The sequence below is a fragment of the Mastigoproctus giganteus genome, chromosome 1, assembly GCF_048544385.1.
Source record: "Mastigoproctus giganteus isolate SK-2022 chromosome 1, ASM4854438v1, whole genome shotgun sequence".
NCBI classification, from domain to species: Eukaryota; Metazoa; Arthropoda; class Arachnida; order Uropygi; family Thelyphonidae; genus Mastigoproctus; species Mastigoproctus giganteus.
The window spans coordinates 161,422,910-161,445,319 of NC_143575.1; the positions used below are offsets into that span (position 1 = coordinate 161,422,910).

General features: G+C 38.1%; 1 protein-coding gene across 1 annotated transcript in view; it reads left to right on the top strand.

Annotated features, from left to right (window-relative positions):
- The window catches only part of LOC150091222 (neuroglian-like), a 447,266-nt gene that overhangs the window by 329,031 nt on the left and 95,825 nt on the right, over nt 1-22,410 (top strand). The window contains exons 16-18 of the mRNA XM_090374775.1: nt 12,144-12,262; nt 12,387-12,573; nt 13,977-14,099. Of these exons, the coding sequence (XP_090230901.1) occupies nt 12,144-12,262; nt 12,387-12,573; nt 13,977-14,099 (429 nt within the window). The remainder of the gene's footprint in view (nt 1-12,143; nt 12,263-12,386; nt 12,574-13,976; nt 14,100-22,410) is intronic.

Sequence of the window (22,410 nt, forward strand, 5' to 3'; positions counted from 1 at the left end):
CTGGTCGAATGGATTACAGATGATGCAGAATACCACTAAGAGTTACTCTGATGTGTTACACGATGCCGGCTGAATGAATGCAAGCATGGTTTAGTGGGGTAATAACAGAAATGGCCCCTATGCTTTATTTTGTGCTGTCCTGCTGGTGTAATCAGAGGCCCACCACAGTTTTAGGAGATGGGGAAATTGTGCATATGTTTGTGGAATTGAATGCATCACCACCTGGGTTATACTTTTTGTAACATGTGTTACTGTGTGTTTGAAACCTGGCTGACTGTGAGCATTCCAGTCAGCTTGTTCTATCTCCCAGTGGGATGACAAGGCTTCACATTGATCAAAGTGGAAACCACTGTGAAGAGATTTCTCCCAAAAAGTGGGAGGAGCATAGATCAATGACAGTAAAAGCTGCTTTTGCTCCGTCTCTTTGCACTGTTGATAGCTGATTCAAGGTTACAGCTTTCTTATAGGGACTGCATTAAGACCTCAGAAGAATATACATTATCAGGATTTATGAGAATTTTTAGTTGTTTCAGTGCCCAGGCTCCCCACCCACCACAGAGCCAAAAGAGATACCCACTACTCAGCAAGCAATAAATATGCTTAGGAGTCGGACACTAGGACTACCCAAACACCATACCTGCACCTCTGTCAGTCTCGGTCCTGCTCCTCAGACCACGAGGATAGAACCATGGCATTGACATGGTTAACCCTTGCAGAAGCACCAACTAGCTGATTGAACCTAGGTAAGCTGTCCAAGGATCTCTTACCTTCTTTGAAGAAGGAGCCAAAGTGAAGTGTTGAAGTTGGCCTCTCAACCACAAGGATCTCACTTCCAGAGTTTCTATGGGTCAGAGCACAAAGCAAACATGCCAGATTCTGAGACTGTTAGCCTGTAAAACCTGGGATTGAGGTTGGATACTGGGGATGCTAAATCTGGAGTCTGCAGCATCAGTGAAGAGGTCCCTTCATCATGTGCCCATGTTGAGGAAGAAGATAAGATAATAATAAGTGGGAAGTAATATGACCACTGGTATGAATACATTTGTGGAATATGACCACTGGTATAAATGCATTTGTAGCTTCAAGAATAAAACATTTCCCATAGCATATTTGTATCCGACACCATACAGTAGTCACTGCAGTTAATTGAGACCAAGAATTATCTCATTTTATCACAGTCCCTTCTCTTGAAACTCTCTCTCTCTCACCTTTACCTTTGACTACATAAGTTTCTTTGGATGCAATCCATTGTACGATATTGTGATCATTGCCTACTATTGGTTCTTTCATTGTGAAGTTTTTGATACAGTTAGCTCATTAGTGAGAACCAGATCTAGGATATTAGAGTGCTCTTTATATACTCTTGAACATGCTGGGATAGGTACCAATCATTCAGTTTGTTCAAAAAACTGTTACTATAAGAGGTAGGTTGAATTCACCAATGAGACAGTCATAGCCAGTTCACTTGTTAGCCAATTCAAATTGCCTAAAGAGTTTTGTCATACTACTCAGGTTCACCTGGCCTGTAACATACCCCTACTACCATCTTCTCTTTGCTGCAAGTCCTTTCACATCATTATTGACTGAACATCCACATTACCTTCATTTGACTCAAGGAAGGTTCTTATTACCTTCAGACAGTTTTTGATCAGCAGCATCACCCCTCTATGCTCTTTCTCTCCTTAGAACACAGTATTCACCAAAATGAAATTCTTCATCTTGTGTCTCCAAGTGGCATCACGTCCCCATAAACCCCATCAGCATTACTTGACAGATGAAAAGCTCAAATTCATTTACTTTGTTTACAGTACAAAATAATAGATTAACCATAGCCATAAACAGAGATGGGAGTGATTCTTGCACTGGTTCTATTTGAATGAGCAGCAATCTTAAAAGTAAGGTGCTGGGGAATTCAGTAATTGCTGGGTGTCATCATGAAACAAGTAAGTACATGGGCTGTGTTAGGGTAATTAAGAGTAAGAACAGATGCATGCATGCATAATTGTATGTATGCAAATGCTAGGAGTATAGTAGATGAATTTGAAGTGCTGGTCAAGATATGAAATGCAGACATTGCTGTGATTTCAGTATAGTAAATAAATTTGATGAATTTGAAGTGGTCAATGCAGACAGTGTTAGGATTTCAGAGATGTGGTGTCACTCAGATATAAGGGATGCAAAATTTAAGAAGCACATAATGCAATGCATCCAGTTGATATGGATGGCAAGTGTAATATTGAGTCAGTTTGGTGTGACATAAGCACTGTGAAAGCACAGATGAGATTAGGAGTGTGTTATAGATCTAATGATTCTTATACGTACAGTGAACAACTGTACAGAGAAATAAAGTGGGTCAGTAAATCAGAATGTTTTATAATGAGCAATTTTAACTTTCCTGATATTGGCTAGAATTTGTGCATTTATCACCCACTCACTAACAAGAATTTTATGGATTTATTGGACGACTGTTTTCTACAGCAACATGTTAGAGAAGTAATGTGAGAGAGTAATACTCTTGATCTGATTATCACCAGTAATAATTCATGCAGTAAGAATCAGCAGATAAAAGAACCTGTGACAGTGATCACAGTGTATTAATGTGGGATTTACTTAAGGATGTAACTACCATCAAGGGTAAAGGGAAGAGGGTTTTGCTGTTGTAAGAGTGACTACAGTGGTCTCAGACTGTTTTTAAATATACAGTGAGACTAACTGATGTTATCATCAGCAAACTCTAAATGGGAAGCATTCAAGGAAATAATCATAGAAGCTATTACGGTTTGCATACCAATTAAGAAATATTGTCTAATCTAAATAGATTTCAGGTGAAGTATTGAGACCTGTGGCAGAGAAGAAAAATGCATGGGATGCATAAAAATTATCAGGCGATGCAGAGGCCTGTGGTTGATATAAACTAGTCTTTAATCAAGTCCCAAAGGAGGTTAGGCAAGCTAAGACAGATTATGAAAAATCTTTGGCAAATAAAATGGATTAATCACATTGGCACACTTGATATTGACAGTTCATCTGCTGATGATCCTGCTCAGGTTTCTGAAAAACTGAATAAGTATTTTAAATCTACATTCACATGTGAGAAATTCTTTAGGGTAGTTGACTGCCAGAAGTTTATTAAACTAACAGGCAGCAAAATCATTTTGTAATAACTGAGAAGAGAAATTGTTGAAGTTAAAGATAAGAAAGGGACCTGGGATGGATGGGATCTATCCAGTTATATTAAGGGATGCCCTGAAGGAAGTACATGGACCCCTAGTCATAATTATGGCCTCCGTAGCCAGGTGGGCAGGAGTGGCAGTGCTTAGCACACGCTTCTTGATTAGACCGGGGTTCGAGCCCGTGATCACCAAATACGGAGGATGCGGAAAGGTCAGGGAATGACCACCGCATATCCCAGGAGCAATATGGCCTTAGTTGCTAATGCTCCTAAAAACCAAACAACAACAACAACATCATAATTATGAGAGTGCCTATGGATTGGAGATGTGTGAATGCATCCCCAATTAACAACGGGAGATCAAAGGGGGGCACAAATAATTACAGACCTGTTAGAGTAACTCCTTTTCAGGGAAAATGATGGTCACTGGTAATGGAAGTAATGCAGGATCATCTAGTCAAGGCTGCAGTTAACCAATTTGATTAGATATTATGATGCAGTGACAAAGGAACTGGATACAAAAAATAATTTTGATATCATATGCTTGGATTTCAGGAAAGCCTTTTATACTGTTGCATGTAAAAGACTGCTGTACAAATTGGACTTGTGTAGTGTTAAGGACAAAATACTGTTATGGATAAAGGGATAGTTGAGTGGTATAAGACAGAGTGGTTATCAGGGGCTGCTGCTCTTCGTGGACTAATGTTATTAGTGGAGTCCCAGAGAGTTTAATGTTGGTCCCATTGTTGTTTTCTATATTTATCAATGGTATTGATGAAGGGACATTAGGCTTAATATCGAAATTTGCAGATGATGTAAATGTTGGCAGGGCGGTTAATGACAGAATGCTACTGCAACAGGATCTAAAAAAGTTAAGCAGATGGGCTGAGAAATGGCAATCGAAGTTTAACATTGATAAATGCAAAGGTAGCAGTAACTGAGAGTAGTGTACAAACCGTGTCGTAATACACTTAGGGTAGTGAAAAAGAGCCGGGGTAATTGTGCAGTCAGGATGCCAGGAGAGCTAGTGGGTTTTGTTAATGATATACAGAAATTTTGCTAGCAGCAATAAGGAGTTAATTTTCTCATTGTATAAGGTAGTGATCAAGCCACACCTTAAGTATTGCTTATAGGTCTGGATGCCTCATTTTAGGAAGGATGTAGCGCTGCTGGAATGAGTATAGAAGAGGGCAACCAGATTGGCGAGGGGAACAGAGGAGTGTCGCCTTACCAAGAAAGGCTTCAGTTTTTCAAATTGCACCATCTAGAGACTAGGCACCTGCGAGGTGATCTGATTGAGGTGTTTAAGGCTGTGAATGGATTGAGCAAGCTCAGTGCTGATGGGATTCTTTCTTTTGCTGAGACACATGTCATGGTGTTTTTTTTTTGGCTTATGCTGTTATAAGCTTTCTTTCTTACATTATTTGTCATGCTAATGTTAACATCAATATTCATGCATGTAATGGTGGAAAAGCTGTCAAATAAGTATGGAAGTAAATTAAAACACACAAGATAAGCATTAGCAAGAGCATATGATGCAAGAAAGAAAGCTTATATAGCATCAGCCTAAAAACACACACACACACACCCTTCTCATTTCACCCATCCACTTGCTCCGGATGTTTGTCTAGTTCTGCCTTGAATCTATTTAAGCTATCAACTTCTACAACAACTGATGGAAGTTTGTTCCATCAATCAACCACCCACTGGCTAAAGGCAAACTTCTGCATATCTATCCTACAACTGGCTTTCCTCAATTTGAATTTATACCCTCTCAGGCGATTATTCTGAGCAAGAGAAAGAATCCCATCAGCATTGAGCATGCTCAAACCATTCAAGGCTTTATATCCCTCAGTCAGATCACCTCGCAGGTGCCTAGTCTCCAGACACTGTAATTTGCAAAACTTAAGCCTTTCTTCGTAAGAGCAACCCTTTGTTCCATTCACTAATCTTGTTGCTCTTCTCTGTACTCGTTCCAACAGCTCTACATCCTTCTTAAAATGTGGCCTGACCATTGCCTTATACAAGGGGATATCACCTCCTTATCCCTGCTAGAAAAAATCCTGTATATCATTAACAGGACACCATGAGCTACTCTTGCAGACCGTCTGCACTGCTCAAAAAACTTCATATCTGCCTGCACAATTAACCCCAGGTCCTTTTCACTCTCTACCACTGTCAGTGTAGCACCACAGAGTTGATACGTTACTCTGGGGTTACTACTTCCCATATGCAGTACTTTTCATTTGTCAATGATAAACTTCAATTGTCACCCCTCCGCCCATCTGCTCAACTTTTCTAGATCCTGTTGCAGCAGTGTACTGTCATTAGCGTCATTAACCACCCTGCCGACATCTGCAAACATGGACATTAAGCCTGATATACCATCATCAATATCATTAATGAATACAGAAAACAACAATGGACCCAACACTAAACCTTGGGGGACTCCACTAATAACATTAGTCTACGAAGAGCGGTGTCCATTGATTACTACTCTGTCTTCTCCCACTCAACCATCCCTATCCATAGCAGCAATTTGCCTCCAATGCCACACTGCCCCAATTTGTGCAGCAGTCTTCCATGGGCAACAGTATCAAAAGCTTTTCTAAGATCCAAATATATGATATCAAAATTATTCTTTGCATCCAGTTCCTTTGTAACAACATCATAGTATCCAATCAAAGTGGTCAGACAAAACTTCCCCTTAACAAACCCAAACTGTGTCCAAGCTATAACTGAAGTCTTGTCTAGATGATCATGCAATGGTTCTTTAACCAGTGCCTCGATTAATATTCCTGGAACAAAAGTTAAACTAACAGGTCTGTAATTATCTGTGTCTCCCTTCGATCCTCATTTGTGAATTGGGGTCACATTTGCACATCTCCAGTCCATGGGTACCCCCCCCCCCCCGAGTCCACGGAAACCCTCATAGTTATGGCTAAGGGTTTTCTTACTTCCTTTGCTGTCTCCTTTAATATAACTGGATAGATTCTATCCACCCCAGGTGCCTTTCTTATGTTTATCTTCAACAATTTCTCCTCTACTTTACTCTGTTATTACAAGATTATCTAGCGTACTGCCAGAGTTTTATCTGGCAGTACGCTAGATAATCTAGATAGTCACCTCTGGCATTCCCCTCCTTGAATAACTCCTCATTGTGAATGTAGATGCAAAATATTCATTTAGTTTGTGAGCTAACTGAGCAGGATCATCAACAGTTAAACCATCGATATCAAGTGCACCAATCTGATTCATTCCCTTTCTTCCAGAGTTTACGTAAGTAAAGAACTCTGCTGTTTTTCGTTGCATCCTTTGCCAAAGATTTCTCGTAATCTGCCTTTGCCTGCCTAACCTATTAAAGGAGGCGGTCACATTTGCACATCTCCAGTCCATGGGTATCATATCATATTAATATCATATATTTGGATTTCAGGAAAGCTTTTGACACTGTTGCGCATAGAAGACTATTGTACAAATTGGAGCAGAATGGTATTAAGGGTAAGTTGCTACAATGGATAAAAGGATGGTTAAGTGGGAGAAGACAGAGGGTGGTAATCAATGTGTGCTGCTCTTCGTGGACTAATGTTATTAGTGGATTCCCACAGGGTTCGGTGTTAGGTCCACTGTTGTTTTGTATATTTATCAATGATATTGATGAAGGTATATCAGGCTTAATGTCGAAGTTTGCAGATGATACAAAGGTTGGCAGGGTTGTTAATGACAGTAATGGCAGTGTGCTACTGCAACAGGATCTAGATAATTTGGGCAGATGGGCTAAGATGTGGCAACTGAAGTTTAACTTTGACAAATGCAAAGTACTGCATATGGGTAGAAGTAACCCCAGAGAAACGTACCAACTGTGTGGTACTACACTTAAGGTGGTAGAAAATGAAAAAGACCTGGGAGTAATTGTGCAGTCAGATATGAAGTTTTCTGAGCAATGCAGACAGGCTGCCAGGGCAGGTCATGGGATTTTGCTAGCAGGGAGAAGGAGGTGATTGTCCCTCTGTATAAGGCAAGGGTCAGGCCACGCCTTGAGTACTGCGTACAGGTCTGGAGGCCTCATTTTAGGAAGGATGTAGATTTACTTGAGCATGTACAGAGAAGGGCAACAAGATTGGTGAGGGGAATGAAGGGATCCTCTTACCAAGAGAGGCTTAAGTTCTGCAAATTGCAGTGGCTGGAGACTAGGCACCTGTGCGGTGATCTGATTGAGATGTATAAGGCCTTGAATGGGTTGAGCACGCTGAATTCTGATGGGATCCTTCCACTTGTTCAGATTACGAACCTAAGGGGGCATAAATTCAAATTAAGAAAAGACAGAGGTAGAATAGATGTGCAGAAATTTGCCTTTAGCCAGCGGGTGGTTAATTGCTGGAACAAACTTCCATCTGTCGTTGTGGAAGTTGACAGGTTAAATAAATTTAAGGAGGAACTGGACAGGCATTTGGAGGGAATGGTGTGATTTTTTTTTTTTTTTTGGCTGATGCTGCATAAGCTCATAGATTTGCTTTCTTGCATCACATGCCACTACTACTACTACTACCTCCTTTTTGACTTGGTTACAGACCACCTTATATCTATCATAGCTTCTCTGTCACCTGTTAATTTATATGTATCCCATGCGTTTTTCTTGTCTGCCACATGTGTAATTAGTTCATCTGACATCCATTTAGGCCTAAATCTTGAATAATATTTCTCAGTTGGTATGAAAACCCTAGTAGCTTCCAAGATTAATTCTTTGAATGCTTCCCATTTTGAATTTGCTGTTTGTAACAACATCAGTTGGTCCCACTGTATAGAATTTAAATACTGTCTCAGACCATCGTAGTTGCCTTTACGAAAGCAAAAACTCTTCCTTTTATCCCTGATGGTAGTTACCTCTTTGAGTAAATTCCACTTGAGCTCACTGTGATCACTGCCACCTAGTGGTTCCTTATTGCATGAAGAATCACTACTGATAATCAGATCAAGAGTATTACTCTCTCTAGTTGCCTCCTGAACATGCTGCTTGAGAAAACAGTCATCCAATAAATCCACAAAAGCCTTGCTAGTGTGTGAGCGAGCAACCCACAAATTCCAGTCAATCTCTGGGAAATTACAATTCCCCATTATAAGATATTTTGATTTACTGGCCCTCTCTTTCTCTGCACAATTGCTCATTGTACTCACCAGAGTTATTAGGCCTATAACACACACCTACTCTCATTTTTTCTTTCCCAATGCTTATGTCACACCAAACAGACTCAATACTGCATTGTCCACCAACATCAATTGGATGCACTTTCTTAGATTTCATGTGTTTCTTAAGTAACAGCATAACCCCTCCTCTGTTACTGTCCTGTCTATCCTTTCTGTATTCATTGTACTCCCCTAATTCCAATTCCGTACTGCTTATGTCTGTGTGACACCACATCTCTGATATACCAGCAGTATCTGCTTTTGATGTCTTGACTAGCACTTCCAGCTCATCAAATTTGTTAACTATACTCCTAGCATTGGTGGAGATGCAAGTATACATTCACCTGTTTCTACTCTTAATTACCCTAACACAGCCCATGTATTTACTTGTTCCATTATGACTACCAGCAGTCCTGGAAATCCTCAATGCCTTGCTTTCCGGGCCTCTGCTAAATTGCATTTCAATAGAAGCAGTGCAAGAATCACTTTCACCTCTGCCAGGGTGCATGTAATTCCACTGTAATGTGCCATCTTGGCACATTACAGTGGAATAAGCTGTATCTGTACAATACCAGTGAAGAGAATGCACTAAAACTGCAGTAAAAGGTATACGAATTGTTAACAAAAATCTCATTTACTGTATATAGAGTTAAAATAAAGTTGCTGAATTAGAAGACTGTGTATCCAAAAAATATGTAGCTGCTTACTGAAGCAATAATAAAAAAAAAAAAAACTTAAACTGTAATATTAAAATTTCAGTTATAAAAAACAGCGTGCATCAAAAGCAAGGAAAATTTTACTGTAAAATGGTGGGAGAAAGAGCACAGAATTCAAAGCAGGGAAAAAGACAGAATTTAATTTTGAACAGAAACACACAGAAATGAAGGTTAGTTTTATACAGTTTCTGAAAAGAAACTGTGAACTATGGACAAACCAACATGATGTGGACATGGGAGGAAGGAGAAAAAGAATAAAATTAACAGCTGAAATAAGAGCTTGGTTGGTTTAAGATTAGACAAGAAGAGATAAAAACACATTTGAAAAGAGTTAAAAATAACTAATGTATGCAGAAGAAAATCATCCAATACAAATTAAGATAAATGGAACGTAAAGGCATAACATAGGTTGATCCTATACTATAGCATTTGCTTCTGTGTATAATAATAGATCAAGAGTAGGCACTTCCGTAGCCAGGTGGGAAGGAGCAGCAGTGCGTAGCACAAGCTTCTTGATTAAACCGGGGTTTGAGCCCGTCACCACCAAATACGGAGGATGCGGAAAGGTCAGGGAATGACCACCGCATATCCCCGGAGCAATATGGCCTTAGTTGCTAATGCTCCTAAAAACCAAATAAAAAACAAACCAAGAGTAGAACTGAGTGGATAGGAGGAAAAGAGTGAACTGTATAAAGGAGAAATGTCTTATCTGCAAAGTCTAAAAGTGAAAAACTGTACAGCCAGGCCTCACATAACGCGAGTTCGATTAACGCATGTTTCAGTTACCGCTATTTGAAAAAATTATACTACTTTTCACTTTACACGATGCAAATTTCCAGTTAACATGTTCTTTTTTTTTTTTATGCGATAGTTGAAAAAGATTTGAATCCTGCATTAAGCTTACTGCACGTCGGATGGGCAATAAACAAACGTTTGCCTGCTGCCCGCCTCGGTGTGTTCCATCAACCATCGGAAGAAGACGTGTTACTCATTTTTCTCCCGCTAATAAAATCAATGCAGACTTGCATTTAAAAATTCAAATTTTTAAATGAGCCAGATGAAAATGTTACTGTGAAGGAGATAACGGTAAAAGAACTTGAAATCTTTCGTGTCGCAGAGAACCTCAAGCAAAAGTTTGAGGTTCTCCACGATATTTATTTTGCCAGGGCCCAGAGAAGATTGTAATCAGCTATCGGAAATTGATTGATGAAAAGAGAAAGTCAACGCTGTTCAAATATTTCCGCAACAGTCATTTCTTCATTGTGTATTTTATGTCAGAGGTTCCCAAACTTTCTCAGTTCACGGCACCCTTAGTGTTGCAGTAATTTTTTCACGGCACACCCAGACCAAAAGAAATACCTAACAGTTCCGTTTATTAGTTACATCCAAACAACTTAAAAAGAAATGTTGAAACTGTGTACTACCTCCATCTAGTAGTTTCCGCAGTGTCCGACAGATGTCGATTATCGCTGTGTTTCCCTTGCGACGCACAGTTTGGGAACCGCTGTTTTATGCAATAAACATTTAATTCCATAATTATTTTCATTATATTTTACATTGTATACAATTTAAAAAAATTATTTAAAAGGCATTTTTAAAATTCTTTATAGACATTCCAGAAGGTCAAGGACCAATTACAATTTTTCCTATTGACTATTATATTCGATTAACGCGTTTCCGTTTTGCGCGATGCACTCGCGGGACGAATTAATCACGTTAATCGAAGCCAGCCTGTATATATACAAGGACCAATATAAAATTAATGACTATTAATTTTTTGCTTTCAAATGTGGTGCTGTAGATCATTTTGCATATCACTGAGTGGTCACTAGAAGTCTCTTGTTTGACCATACTGAGTGCAGCACATGGATAATTCAAAATGGTGGATGTTACAGATATATATATCAAGCAAAGAATGGTGATTGAATCTCTTACTAACGAAGAAGTGACGCCTATACTCACATCTCCAATACTGTAGATGTGAATACAGTTAGACATTGGGTAAGATGCTTTAAGAATAGGGAAAGTGACATTGTTTACAAGCCCTGAAGCGGCCAGCCAGTAACATCAGTCACAACAAATAACAAGAGCCAGATCAACATGCTGATTAAAGAGGACCACCGCATCACAACACATGAATTGTGCAATGCAGTAGGTATAAGGAAACTTGCTGTGATAACCATCATAAAGGAACTAGGCTACAACAAGGTTTGTACCTGTTGGGTCCAGAAAATGCTGACACATGAGCACAAAGAATCCCAGAAAGTCATCTGTATGGAACTTCTCCAAACAAGAGTTTTTTTTCTTTCAGACATAGTCACAGGTGACAAAACCTGGGACCACCATTATGACCCTTAAATGAAGAGACAGTCGATGGAGTGGCACCATCAAAATTCACCACTCAAGAAGAAGTTCAAAAGATAGTCTTCTGTTGGTAAAGTCATGGCAACAGTGTTTTGGGACAAAGATGGGGGTCCTGCTTGTGGACTTCTTGGAGCGTGGCACCATAATCAACTCAGATCAATATGTGGAAACATTGAAAAAGTTGAAAGCACGCATCTGCAGAATTTGACCCAACAAAAACCTTAATGAGGTTCCTCTTCTCCATAACAATGCATGACCCCCACACCAGTCTGTATATGATGGCTATTGCAAAACTGGGATCCACTGTTCTCCCTCACCCCTCTGATGGCCTGGATCTTGGGCTTTCTGAAGGATGCACTCTGTGGAACCCATTTTGCAAATGACGACCAGCTCAAGCACAGTGTTCACAAAGCTTCTGGAGCAAGAGTAGAACTTTTACAGGATTGGAATAGTGTCTGACTCAGAGATGGCTGAAGTGCATGGAAAATGATGATGACTTTGTGGGGGATAAAAAATATGTTTATTAATGATTTAGGATTAATTGATGTAAAAGGCATAGTTGTAGAAATTAAATTTTCTGAAAAAATAAATAGGAGGCATTACTTTCGTAATACTCCCTGTTTATTTGTAAAATGAAATCTTTGCAGTAGAACCAAGAGTGTTTCTGTTATGTGAGAAATGTGTTATTGATGTTTCTCTCGTTTTAGTTCCTGAAAGAGCACCCGAAAACTTCAAACGGTTGGATGTTAGAGATGCACACTCTGCTATATTTTCTTGGGAACCAGTGACTCCAGAATCAGTGAGAGGCCATTTCAGAGGATACAAGGTAATAAGATATTTACAATTTAAACTTTAGAAAAGAGAATATAATATTGTGAAATGCAGAAAATTATTTTTGCAGGCAGATCTAATTTATTCAGATTTCCTAAACCCTATAAATGTTCCTATAGGTGCAGACATGGACACCTGATGAAGGAGAGAGTAGGTTAAGGGAAGTTGTTGTCCAAGCCAATGTGACCAGGGCTTTAGTTACAATTTTTAGGCCAAATTCTCGTAATCTAGTTCGTGTCTTGGCATTCAATGATATGTTTAATGGACCAACCTCAGATACTATTGAATTTTTTACTCCTGAGGGCAGTAAGTGAATTGCTTGTTTTTTTTAAACATTAATGCTTTCTTTAAACTGAGTTTTTATTATTGTTAGGAATTGGGAGTATTATATTTATATATTTCACTGCTATTAAACCAATATTAATAAAATTAGATTTTTTTTTTTTTTAGTAATGAAAGTTTCCTCAAATAATTGTCAGAGCAGCTGTGCCTGCTCTATGGTTATTCTATTTATTATTATAATTTGTATGCTCTTAGCTTTGTAAAGGTTGCACACAGAAGATCACTGGATGCAGATTTAAAGTGGGGGGGGGACAGAAGTTAAACTAACAGGTCTATAATATTTGCGCCACCCTTTGAACCCCTTTTGTGAATTGGGGATACATTTTCACATCTCCTATCCATGGGAACCTCCCCTGATTCTAAGGATTTGCTTATTCTCTTGCTGCTTCCCTTAATATAACTGGATAGATTCCATCTGCCCCAGGTGCCATTTTTATGTTTAACTTCAATGATTAAATGTTCTTATTGATGGAATCAGAGATTAAGAAGTCTAAAATGTGTTGCACAACAGTAGTGAAAAGGATAGTAATTTAGGGGATGTAAAAACATGTCTAGAAGAAGATGAGATTGAATATCATATGATGAGGAAAGAGAAATAGTAATAGCAGCAGTTCAGGGGCAAAAGCTGTATGTGAAGCAAGAGGTGAAGAATGGATGTTATGAAGAAGCAGCATTTGTATCTTTGCTTGACATACAGTTACTAACATTTTCAAAAAGGCACTATAATTAGGGAGGGACTATCTGCATCCATCTGATTAAACTTATAGTTATTCATGTTCACATTAATTAAAGATTATTATTTAATTAAAAATAAAAATGCATTATTCGTCAATTTTTTTTAATTTGAACTCTTTGTATACACTTTTGTTCTGAGTATAAAAATTTTCTTTTAATCATATTTGTGTCTAATACTCTTGTTTGCACATACTGTGATCTAATTGCTTTCAGCACTTCATTTTGCAGTCAAAAAGATTTCATTTGCTATGGAAAATCACTATGGTCTTAACACTTAATGTCATAGTGTTACTTGTGGCAGTTGAAATCCTGCTGGCCACAAAATACAGATAAAGACAAGATACCCTTAGTTTAATAACATATGTTGTAAGCTGTATAGATTTTTCTACAGTAAAGTCTTTTAAAGTTTTATTTCATGATATCTAAATTTTACTTTAGTTTTTTTTTTGTTTGTTTGTTTGTTTTTTCTTTTTAAATATAGTTAAACAGAAATACTGCTTTACAGATTAATTTAATTACTGAAACTGACAAACAAGTTTACTAGGAGATAAATTTATTTAAATAATATCAGTACTTAAATTACTTTTTCCCCCTCCCTCTTGTTTTGTTAACTCTGCCATTTTCATCCCTAGCACCTGGTCCAGTGGCAGGCTTTACTGCTATACCTTTAGGTTCTAGTGCTTTGTATTTAATTTGGAAGAGACCATTAGAGCCTAATGGTGCTCTAACAGGATATCGAATCTATTATGAAGAAGGTAAGCTGTGTTATTTCTTTTCTAACAGTACAAAAGCTTTAACATTTTATTTTCAAAGTTTTGAGTAATTTTGATTTAATTACAGTGAAATGCAAATTAAGACTTGTTGCTTTGTTCCAAATAGTGACCATATGGGGCCCTCAAACTTCCATATTTGTGAGGATTAATTGTTATTCCTATATTTCCTGCCAATATTGATGTATATATAGCATAATTTTCTTTAAAACCCAGTATTCAGGGCCAGGTATTAAAACCTAATGCTCAGTTAATATATGTAACATGTGCCTGGAAAACTGTATGTCAAACAAACAAAATTTTTCCTTACAAACTCATTCAGCTTGCCTAGATATGTTCCCTTGGGCTTATATTTTTTTAAAATGAAATCTGAATGAATAAATGAAAAACCAAAAGCATGAAATATAATAGAATCTATAGTACTTTGCACTGTGCATGACTTGAAGGTAATAGATAAAGTAAAAGTAGAGGTGGGAAAAGAATAATGTGTTTTGTGAAGTAATGAAATTTTTAAGTATAACATACACAGCAAGAATATACTCGGCTCCTTGGCATAATATGGCCTTAACGATCCTTTCCAGTCTGTATTCAAGATGACCCTTTGATCCATATATTAGAATGGGGTAAGTGGTGCTTGGAGGAAGGAACACTAACTTGAGAGTGAAAATTCATAATATGAAGGGGATGACAAAAGCATTGTCAAGGATCAACACTGTCTAAATGCCATGCTGTTTTCACAAATATTTTTCTACTTCTTTTACAAAACAGCGCAGAAACCAGGTCCTGAAAGAGCAACTAGTCTTGCAGTAAATCAAGCTTTCTTAACCAATTTTTAAATCATTCCCAGTGAAGACATCAAACAGTAATTCTAAAAGCCAGCGAATTCTTTTTTTTTTTTTTTTTAATGCCTTTAGGCAGGCCATCATCAAGCAAATGATGCAAGAGAGCATCAGCCAAAAAAAAAAAAAAAAAACCCACACCTATCCCACATCATCTGTCCATCCCCAAAAATATTTGTCTAGTCCTTCCATTCATGAATTTATTCAAACTACCAACTTCCACAACAATGGATGGAAACTTGTTGCAGCAGTCAACCAGCTGATGGCTGAAGGCAAACTTCTGCACAACTCTCCTGCAACCATCCTTCCTCAATTTGAATTTCTGCTCCCCCTTAATCCACTCAAAGCATTATCACCTGTCAGATCAACTCATGGGTGCCTAATCTCCAGACACTGCAATTTGCAAAACTGAAGCCTTTCTTGGGAAGACCGCTCTTTTGTACCCCTCACCAATCTCATTCCTTCTCTGCACCTGTTCCAGCAGATCTACATCCTTCTTAAAATCAGGCCTTGAGACTTGTATGCAGTACTCAGGATGTGATCTAATCATTGCCTTGTACAGTTACCGCCTTATCCCTGCTAGCAATATTGCTGTATATCATTGACAAAACCCTATGACAACAGCAGCATATCTGCACCACTGCAGCACCTTGCATTTGTCAATGTTAAACTTCAACTGCCATTTCTCTGCCCATCGGCCTAACTTTTCTAGATCATGTTGCAGTAGCTTACTTGATTACTGTCATTAGGCACTCAGCCATCCCTTTATCCATCCTAATGACTGATGAGTATAACAAACTGCTGTGCAGACATATAGAGTGGACCAGTAAATCAGAATGTCTTATAATGGGGAATTTTAATTTTCAGATATTATTTGCAGTAACATGCCATTAAAACTACATTGCTCCAGTTTGTACAGTAGTCTTTTATATGGAACAGAATCAAAAAGCCTTCCTGAAATCCAAATATGTGATATCAGAATTATTTTTTGCATCCATTTCCTTTGTTACGGCATCATAGTATCCAGTCAAATTGGTCAGACAAGACCACACCTTAACAAATTCAGTCTGTGGCTGTAGTTTAATTGCATTCCTGTCTAGATGGTCCTGCATTACTTTAACCAGTGACTGACTCCATTATGTTCCCTGGAACAGATGTTAAGCTGACTGGTCTATAATTGCTTATGTCACATTTTGATTCCCCTTTGTGACCTGGAGATTCATTCACCCATCTCCAATCCATAGGACCTCCCCTGAATCCAAGGATGCAATCTGGTCCCTCATCAGATAATAGGTGGCATCTTGTGACAACATGCAGACAAAACAATTGTAAAGAAGCTGTCAGGTGCAGGCTGTCATATGATATATGAAATCAGAGTTTTCAGAGTTGTAAAATAGTTTTAAAGCTACCTGTTGGGAATACTGTAGTACTAGTAAACTCATTACAAAAGGCAAGTGTCTTCTGCTGTGGGAGTTAAGACCATTTCATAATTCTTGCAGTTTAACTCCTGCTGCTTGCAAAAACAAATGGAAGGACAAGTAATCATTATAAATGTTATAAATAAGTTCACTTGTTTCTGCTTAATATTTATTGAAATGTGCTCCTCTAAATCTGTACAAGCTAAGTATACCTCCCTAAAATTAAGAAAATTTTAAAAACTGGTAGGTTTCAGATGATCTTGTACCTGTGAAACCTACCTTCATAACTTGCATTAAAATAATCAATATTACTGCCATCAACTTCTTTAGTACAAGTTTTCAGATTTTCCAAGATCCCTGCTTTTGCATGAGGTTAACTGGAATCTGATGCGTACACTGTTCATCAATTCATATTTTCAGAATCCTTTCTTTGTGCAACTAAAATTGCAAGCTGAAGAAATTCACTGAGTGTTCATACCTAATCACACATTTCATAATTCAGTGAAATGTGTGATTCACATTTCACACATTTCATAATTCAGTGTTTATCCTTCTTTTATCATATTCAGAGTGTGCTAACCCTAATGACTGTGATGAGTATAACAAACTGCTGTGCAGACATATAGAGTGGACCAATAAATCAGAATGTCTTATAATGGGGAATTTTAATTTTCAGATATTGATTGAAACTTGTAGGTTGGCACTACAATAGCAAGGCTTTTGTGGATTTACTTGATGAGTGTTCTATCCAATATGTTAGAGAGTCAATGAGCAAAAGCAGTACTCTTAATCTGATTATCGCTGTGATTTTTTTTTTTTTTTTGCATTAAGAATTTGCAGGTAAAAGACCCACCAGTGATCACAGTGTATTGATGTGGGATTTACTTGAAGATTAACTACTATCAAAGGCAAGGGAAGGGCTTTTGCTTTTGTAAAGGTTAGTGTTGTCTCAGACAGTTTTTAAATTATGTGCAGTTGATAATGTTATCAGTTGATCCAACAGAAAATCCTAAGTAGGAAGCATTCAAGGTAGTAACTGTAGAAGCTACTAAGCATTTTATGCCAACTAAGAGATACTGTTCAAAGCTTAGACCTAAATGGATATCTGATGAATTGACGAGACTTGTGGTAGAAAAGAAAAATGCATGGGATACATATCGATACAGATGCTTACAGTAGTACTGGTCTCCAGTCAAGTCACAAAGGAGGTTATACAAAATAAGGCAGATTACAAGAAGTCTCTGAAAACGAATGCAAAGAAAAGTAGCAAAGGTTTCTTTACTTAAATAAACACTAGAAAGATTAGGAAGAATCACATTGGGTCCACTAGATATGATTAGTTTAACTGTTGATGATCCTAATTCAGGTTGCTAACAAACTGAATTACATACTTTGATACATTCACATAGCAGGAATTTTTAGGATGTGGATGCCAAAAGTTTATCAGATTCTGACTGAGTGCCAAATGATTTTATAATAACTAAGGAAAAAATGCTGATGAAGAAATGGTTGAAGTGAAATATAAATAAGGTGCCTGGGATGGATGGGATCTATTCATTTACATTAAGGGAAGCAAGAAAGGAGGTAAGCAAACCTTATAGCATAATTATGAAAGTAATTATGCATTAATAAAAAGAACTAATGCTGAGCCATCTAGGCAGTTATATTTCAGTCATAGCAAGGATTTTTTAAGGGTGATGTTGTCTGACCAATCTTCTTGGAAGCTATGATGAAGAAACAAAGGAACTGGATGAAAAATTTTATTTTGACATCAAAATACTGCTGCATATAAAATACTACTGTACAAATTGGAGCAGTGAGGCATTAAAGGAAAGTTACTGCTATGGATAAAGAGATAGCTGAGTGGAAGGAAATGGAGAGGACAAAGTAGCCGACTCCCTCGGGGTTCGGCCCATTGTTGTTTTAATATTTATTAATGGCATTAGCACAGGCATACGCTGCACGAAAGCAAGCTTATACAGCATCAGCCAAAAAAAAAAAAAAAAAAAACCCCTTCCTATTTCAGCCATCCATTTGCTCCAAATGTTTGTCTAGTTCTGCCTTGAATTTATTTTAAGCTGACAACTTCTACAGTGACAGATGGAAGTTTGTTCCAACAATCAACCTGGCTAAAGGCAAACGTCCGCACATCTATTCTAAAACTCTCTTTCCTCAATTTAAATTTATGTCCTCTCAGGCGATTAATCGAAGCAAGAGGAAGAATCCCATCAATATTGAGCATGCTCGAACCATTCAAGGCCGTATAGACTTCAATCAGATCACCTTGCATGTGCCTAGTTTCCAGACACTGTAATTTGCAAAACTTAAGCCTTTCTTCCATTCACTAATCGTTCCCTTCTCTATACTCGTTCCAGCAGCTCTACATCCTTTCTAAAATGAAGCCTCCAGACCTGTATACAGTACTTAAGGTGTGTCCTGACCATTGCATTAGACAAGGGGATAATCACCTCCTTTTCCCTGCTAGAAAAATTCCTATATATCATTGACAAAACAGCATAAGCTACACTTGCAGACCATCTGCACTGCTCAGAAAACTTTTTATATCCGACTGCAAAATTACCCCCAGGTCCTTTTCATTCTCTACCACCCTCAGTGTAGTACCACACAGTTGATACGTTACTCTGGGATTACTGCTACCCAGTGGTGGGATTCAGCCAGTTCGCACCGGTTCGGCAGAACTCATACCTAATTTTTTGTTGAGTTCAGCAAACCGGTTGTTAAAATGTCACTTGTGATTAGGGTTCTCTCTAAGGTGGGTGCCTGGGCAGCCACCAAATGTGGAAATCACAAATTTACATTCATCTACGCAACAGCATATTCCAAGTGCCTGTAGAAATGTTCATTCCATCCATAGGTGAAAAAAAATTAGACAGAACTATGCTTGTAATATTTATTTATTTATTTCATAAAACTCATTATACCTTTGAATGAAATACTACATTTTATTCCTTCACATTTGTTACTTAAGTAAACAAACATATAACGAAAAGAGAAAAAGTGCCAAACAACCAGGGGTTGATACTCTGTCATTTGTTTCAGCTTTGTGTTACGTCCTAAATTCACATGAGATATTATGAGTGCATTGGTGTTCCCCGATCAATGAACCAATAGAAATATATATTTCAAGGGTTATCTTATCGCCCATTTCGGAAGCCATGGAAGAATGTTCTTCCATGTTGTGGAATCCTCATGCCAGTGTGCATGTGGTAATTAAGACATTTTTATCACAACTTTCCCGTGACAGACAGGTTTGTCGTACACATTATTCTATCGTATTTAATCTGCATAGCCTATGCCATTTATTAAATCAGCAAGAAATTTTCGTTTAGTATCGATAAAATGAAGAAAATGTATGTTCTGACTGACGTTTATCAATGGTATAAGCACAGTGCTTTATTTATAAAAGTTTGATATGACCACACATGGACAGAACCAGTAAAAATATTCAAATATGTAGGCACATATCTGCCCCTGCTCTATAATATATTAAAATAAAACATTTTTTAAATTTTTTGCATTAGCCCTTAAAAGGATGAAAAGGCAACAGAGTTTGACAGATTTTTTCAATAAGAAACCAAAATCAGAATTTGTTGTATCAGAATTGGCCTTGGATGGAACAAAACAGTCACAAGCACAACCACTCCAACTTGAAGAAAGCATCGTGTCAATTATTGAAATAGAAAACGATAACAACTCCAAAATTGAAAATAATCTTCCTGAATGCTGGACACTTCAACAATATAACAATTTTAAAGAAAAATATGACGGACTGGTAATTTTTAACTAAAAGTTAGGTTGCGAGTATTGTGCAAAATATGACTCTATAAAGGAGAAAAGTGTTCGTATGTCAAAAGAATGGAAATGTTTTCAGATTGAGGCATCAGAGAAAAATAAAGAGGTACAACAAGCTTCTCTAAGGGAAAAAAATGAAAGAACATTAGCATTAGTAGAGGCATATGATGCAAGAAAGCAAGCTTATGCAGCATCAGCAAAAAAAAAAAAAAAAAACCCATTTCACCCCTCCATTCATTCGAAATACCTGTCCAGCTGAGCCTTAAATTTATTTAGGCTATCAACTTCCACAACAAGTGATGGAAGTCTGTTCCACCAACCAACTTTTCGCACATCTATCCTACATCTGTCTTTCCTCGCTTTGAATTTATGCCCTCTCAGGTGATTATTCTGAGCAACAAGAAGAATCCCGTCGGCATTGAACATGCTCAAACCATTCAAGGCTTTATACACCTCTATCAGATAACCTTGCCGGTGCCTGGTCTCCAGACACGATAATTTGCAAAACTTAAGCCTTTCTTCATAAGAGCAACCCTTTGTTCCATTCACTAATCTTGTTTCCCTTCTCTGTACTTGTTCCAACAGCTCTACATCCTTCAGGCGCCTCTCTAGCCAGGTGGGAAGGAGCAGCAGTGCCTAGCACACGTTTCTTGATTAGACCGGGGTTCGAGCCTGTCACCACCAAATATGTAGGATGTGGAAAGGTCAGGGAATTACCACCGCATATCCCTGGAGCAATATGGCCGTAGTTGCTAATGCTCCTAAAAACCAAATAACAAACAAACAATCTACATCCTTCTTAAAATGAGGCCTCCAGACCTGTATACAGTGCACAAGGTGTCGCCTGACCATTGCTTTATACAAGGGGATAATCACCTCCTTATCCCTGCTAGAAAAATTCATTGAAAAGACACCATGAGCTACTCTTGCAGACCGTCTGCACTGTTCAGAAAACTTCATATCTTCCTGCACAATTACCCTTGTCCTTTTTGTTCTTTACCACTGTCAGTGTAGTACCACAGAGTTGATACGTTACTCTGGGGTTACTGCTTCCTATATGTAGTACTTTACATTTGTCAATGTTAAATTTCATTTGCCACCTCTCAACCCATCTGCTCAACTTTTCTAGATCCTGTTGCATCAGTGTACTGTCATTAGTGTCCTTAACAACTCTGCCAACTTCCATATCATCTGCAAACTTTGATATTAAGCTAGATGTCCAAGTTTGGACATCAAGCTTAGACATCAGTCAATATCATTTATAAATATAAATGATATTTATATTTAACAATGGACCCAACACTGAATCCCGAGGGACTCCACAAATAACATTAGTCCATGATGAGCAGTGACCATTGATTACCACTCTCTGTTTTCTCTCCCTCAACCATCCCTTTATCCATAGCAGCAATTTGCCTCCAATGCCACACTCTCCAATTTGTGCAGCAGTCTTCCATGTGCAGCAGTATCAAAAGCCTTTCTAAGATCCAAATATATAATATCAAAGTTATTCCCTGCATCCAATTCTTTTGTGACTGCATCATAGTATCCAATCAAATTGGTCAGACAAGACTTTCCCTTAACAAAACCATGCTGTGTCCGAGCTATAACTGAAGTCTTGTCTAGATGATCCTACAGTGCTTCTTTAACCAGTGGCTCCATTAATTTTCCTGGAACAGAAGTTAAACTCACAGGTCTATAATATAATTACTTGTGTCAGCCTTTGATCCTGCTTTGTGAATTGGGGTCACATCTGCAGTCTAGGAGTACCTCCCCTGAGTCCAAACAAGCTCTCATAATTATGGCTAAAGGTGTGCTTACTTCCTTTGCTGCTTACTTTAATATAACTGGATAGATCCCATCCACCCCTGGGTGCCTTTTTTATGTTTATCCTCAACAATTTCTCCTCCACTTTCTTCTCAGTTATTACAAAATCATCTAGCTTACTGCCAAAGTTTACTTCATCTCTGGCATTCCCCTTCCTGAATAACTCCTCATGTGGGAACGTAGATGCAAAATGCTCATTTAGTTTGTTAGCCACCTGAGCAGGATCCTCAACTGTTGAACCATCAATATCCAATGGACCAATCTAATTCATCCCTTTCCTTCTAGAGTTTACATAGGTAAAGAACTCTTTGCTGTTTTTCTTTGCATCCTTTGCCAAAGATTTCTCATAATCTGCCTTTGCCTGCCTAATCTTCTTTGTGACTTGGTTACAGACCAGCT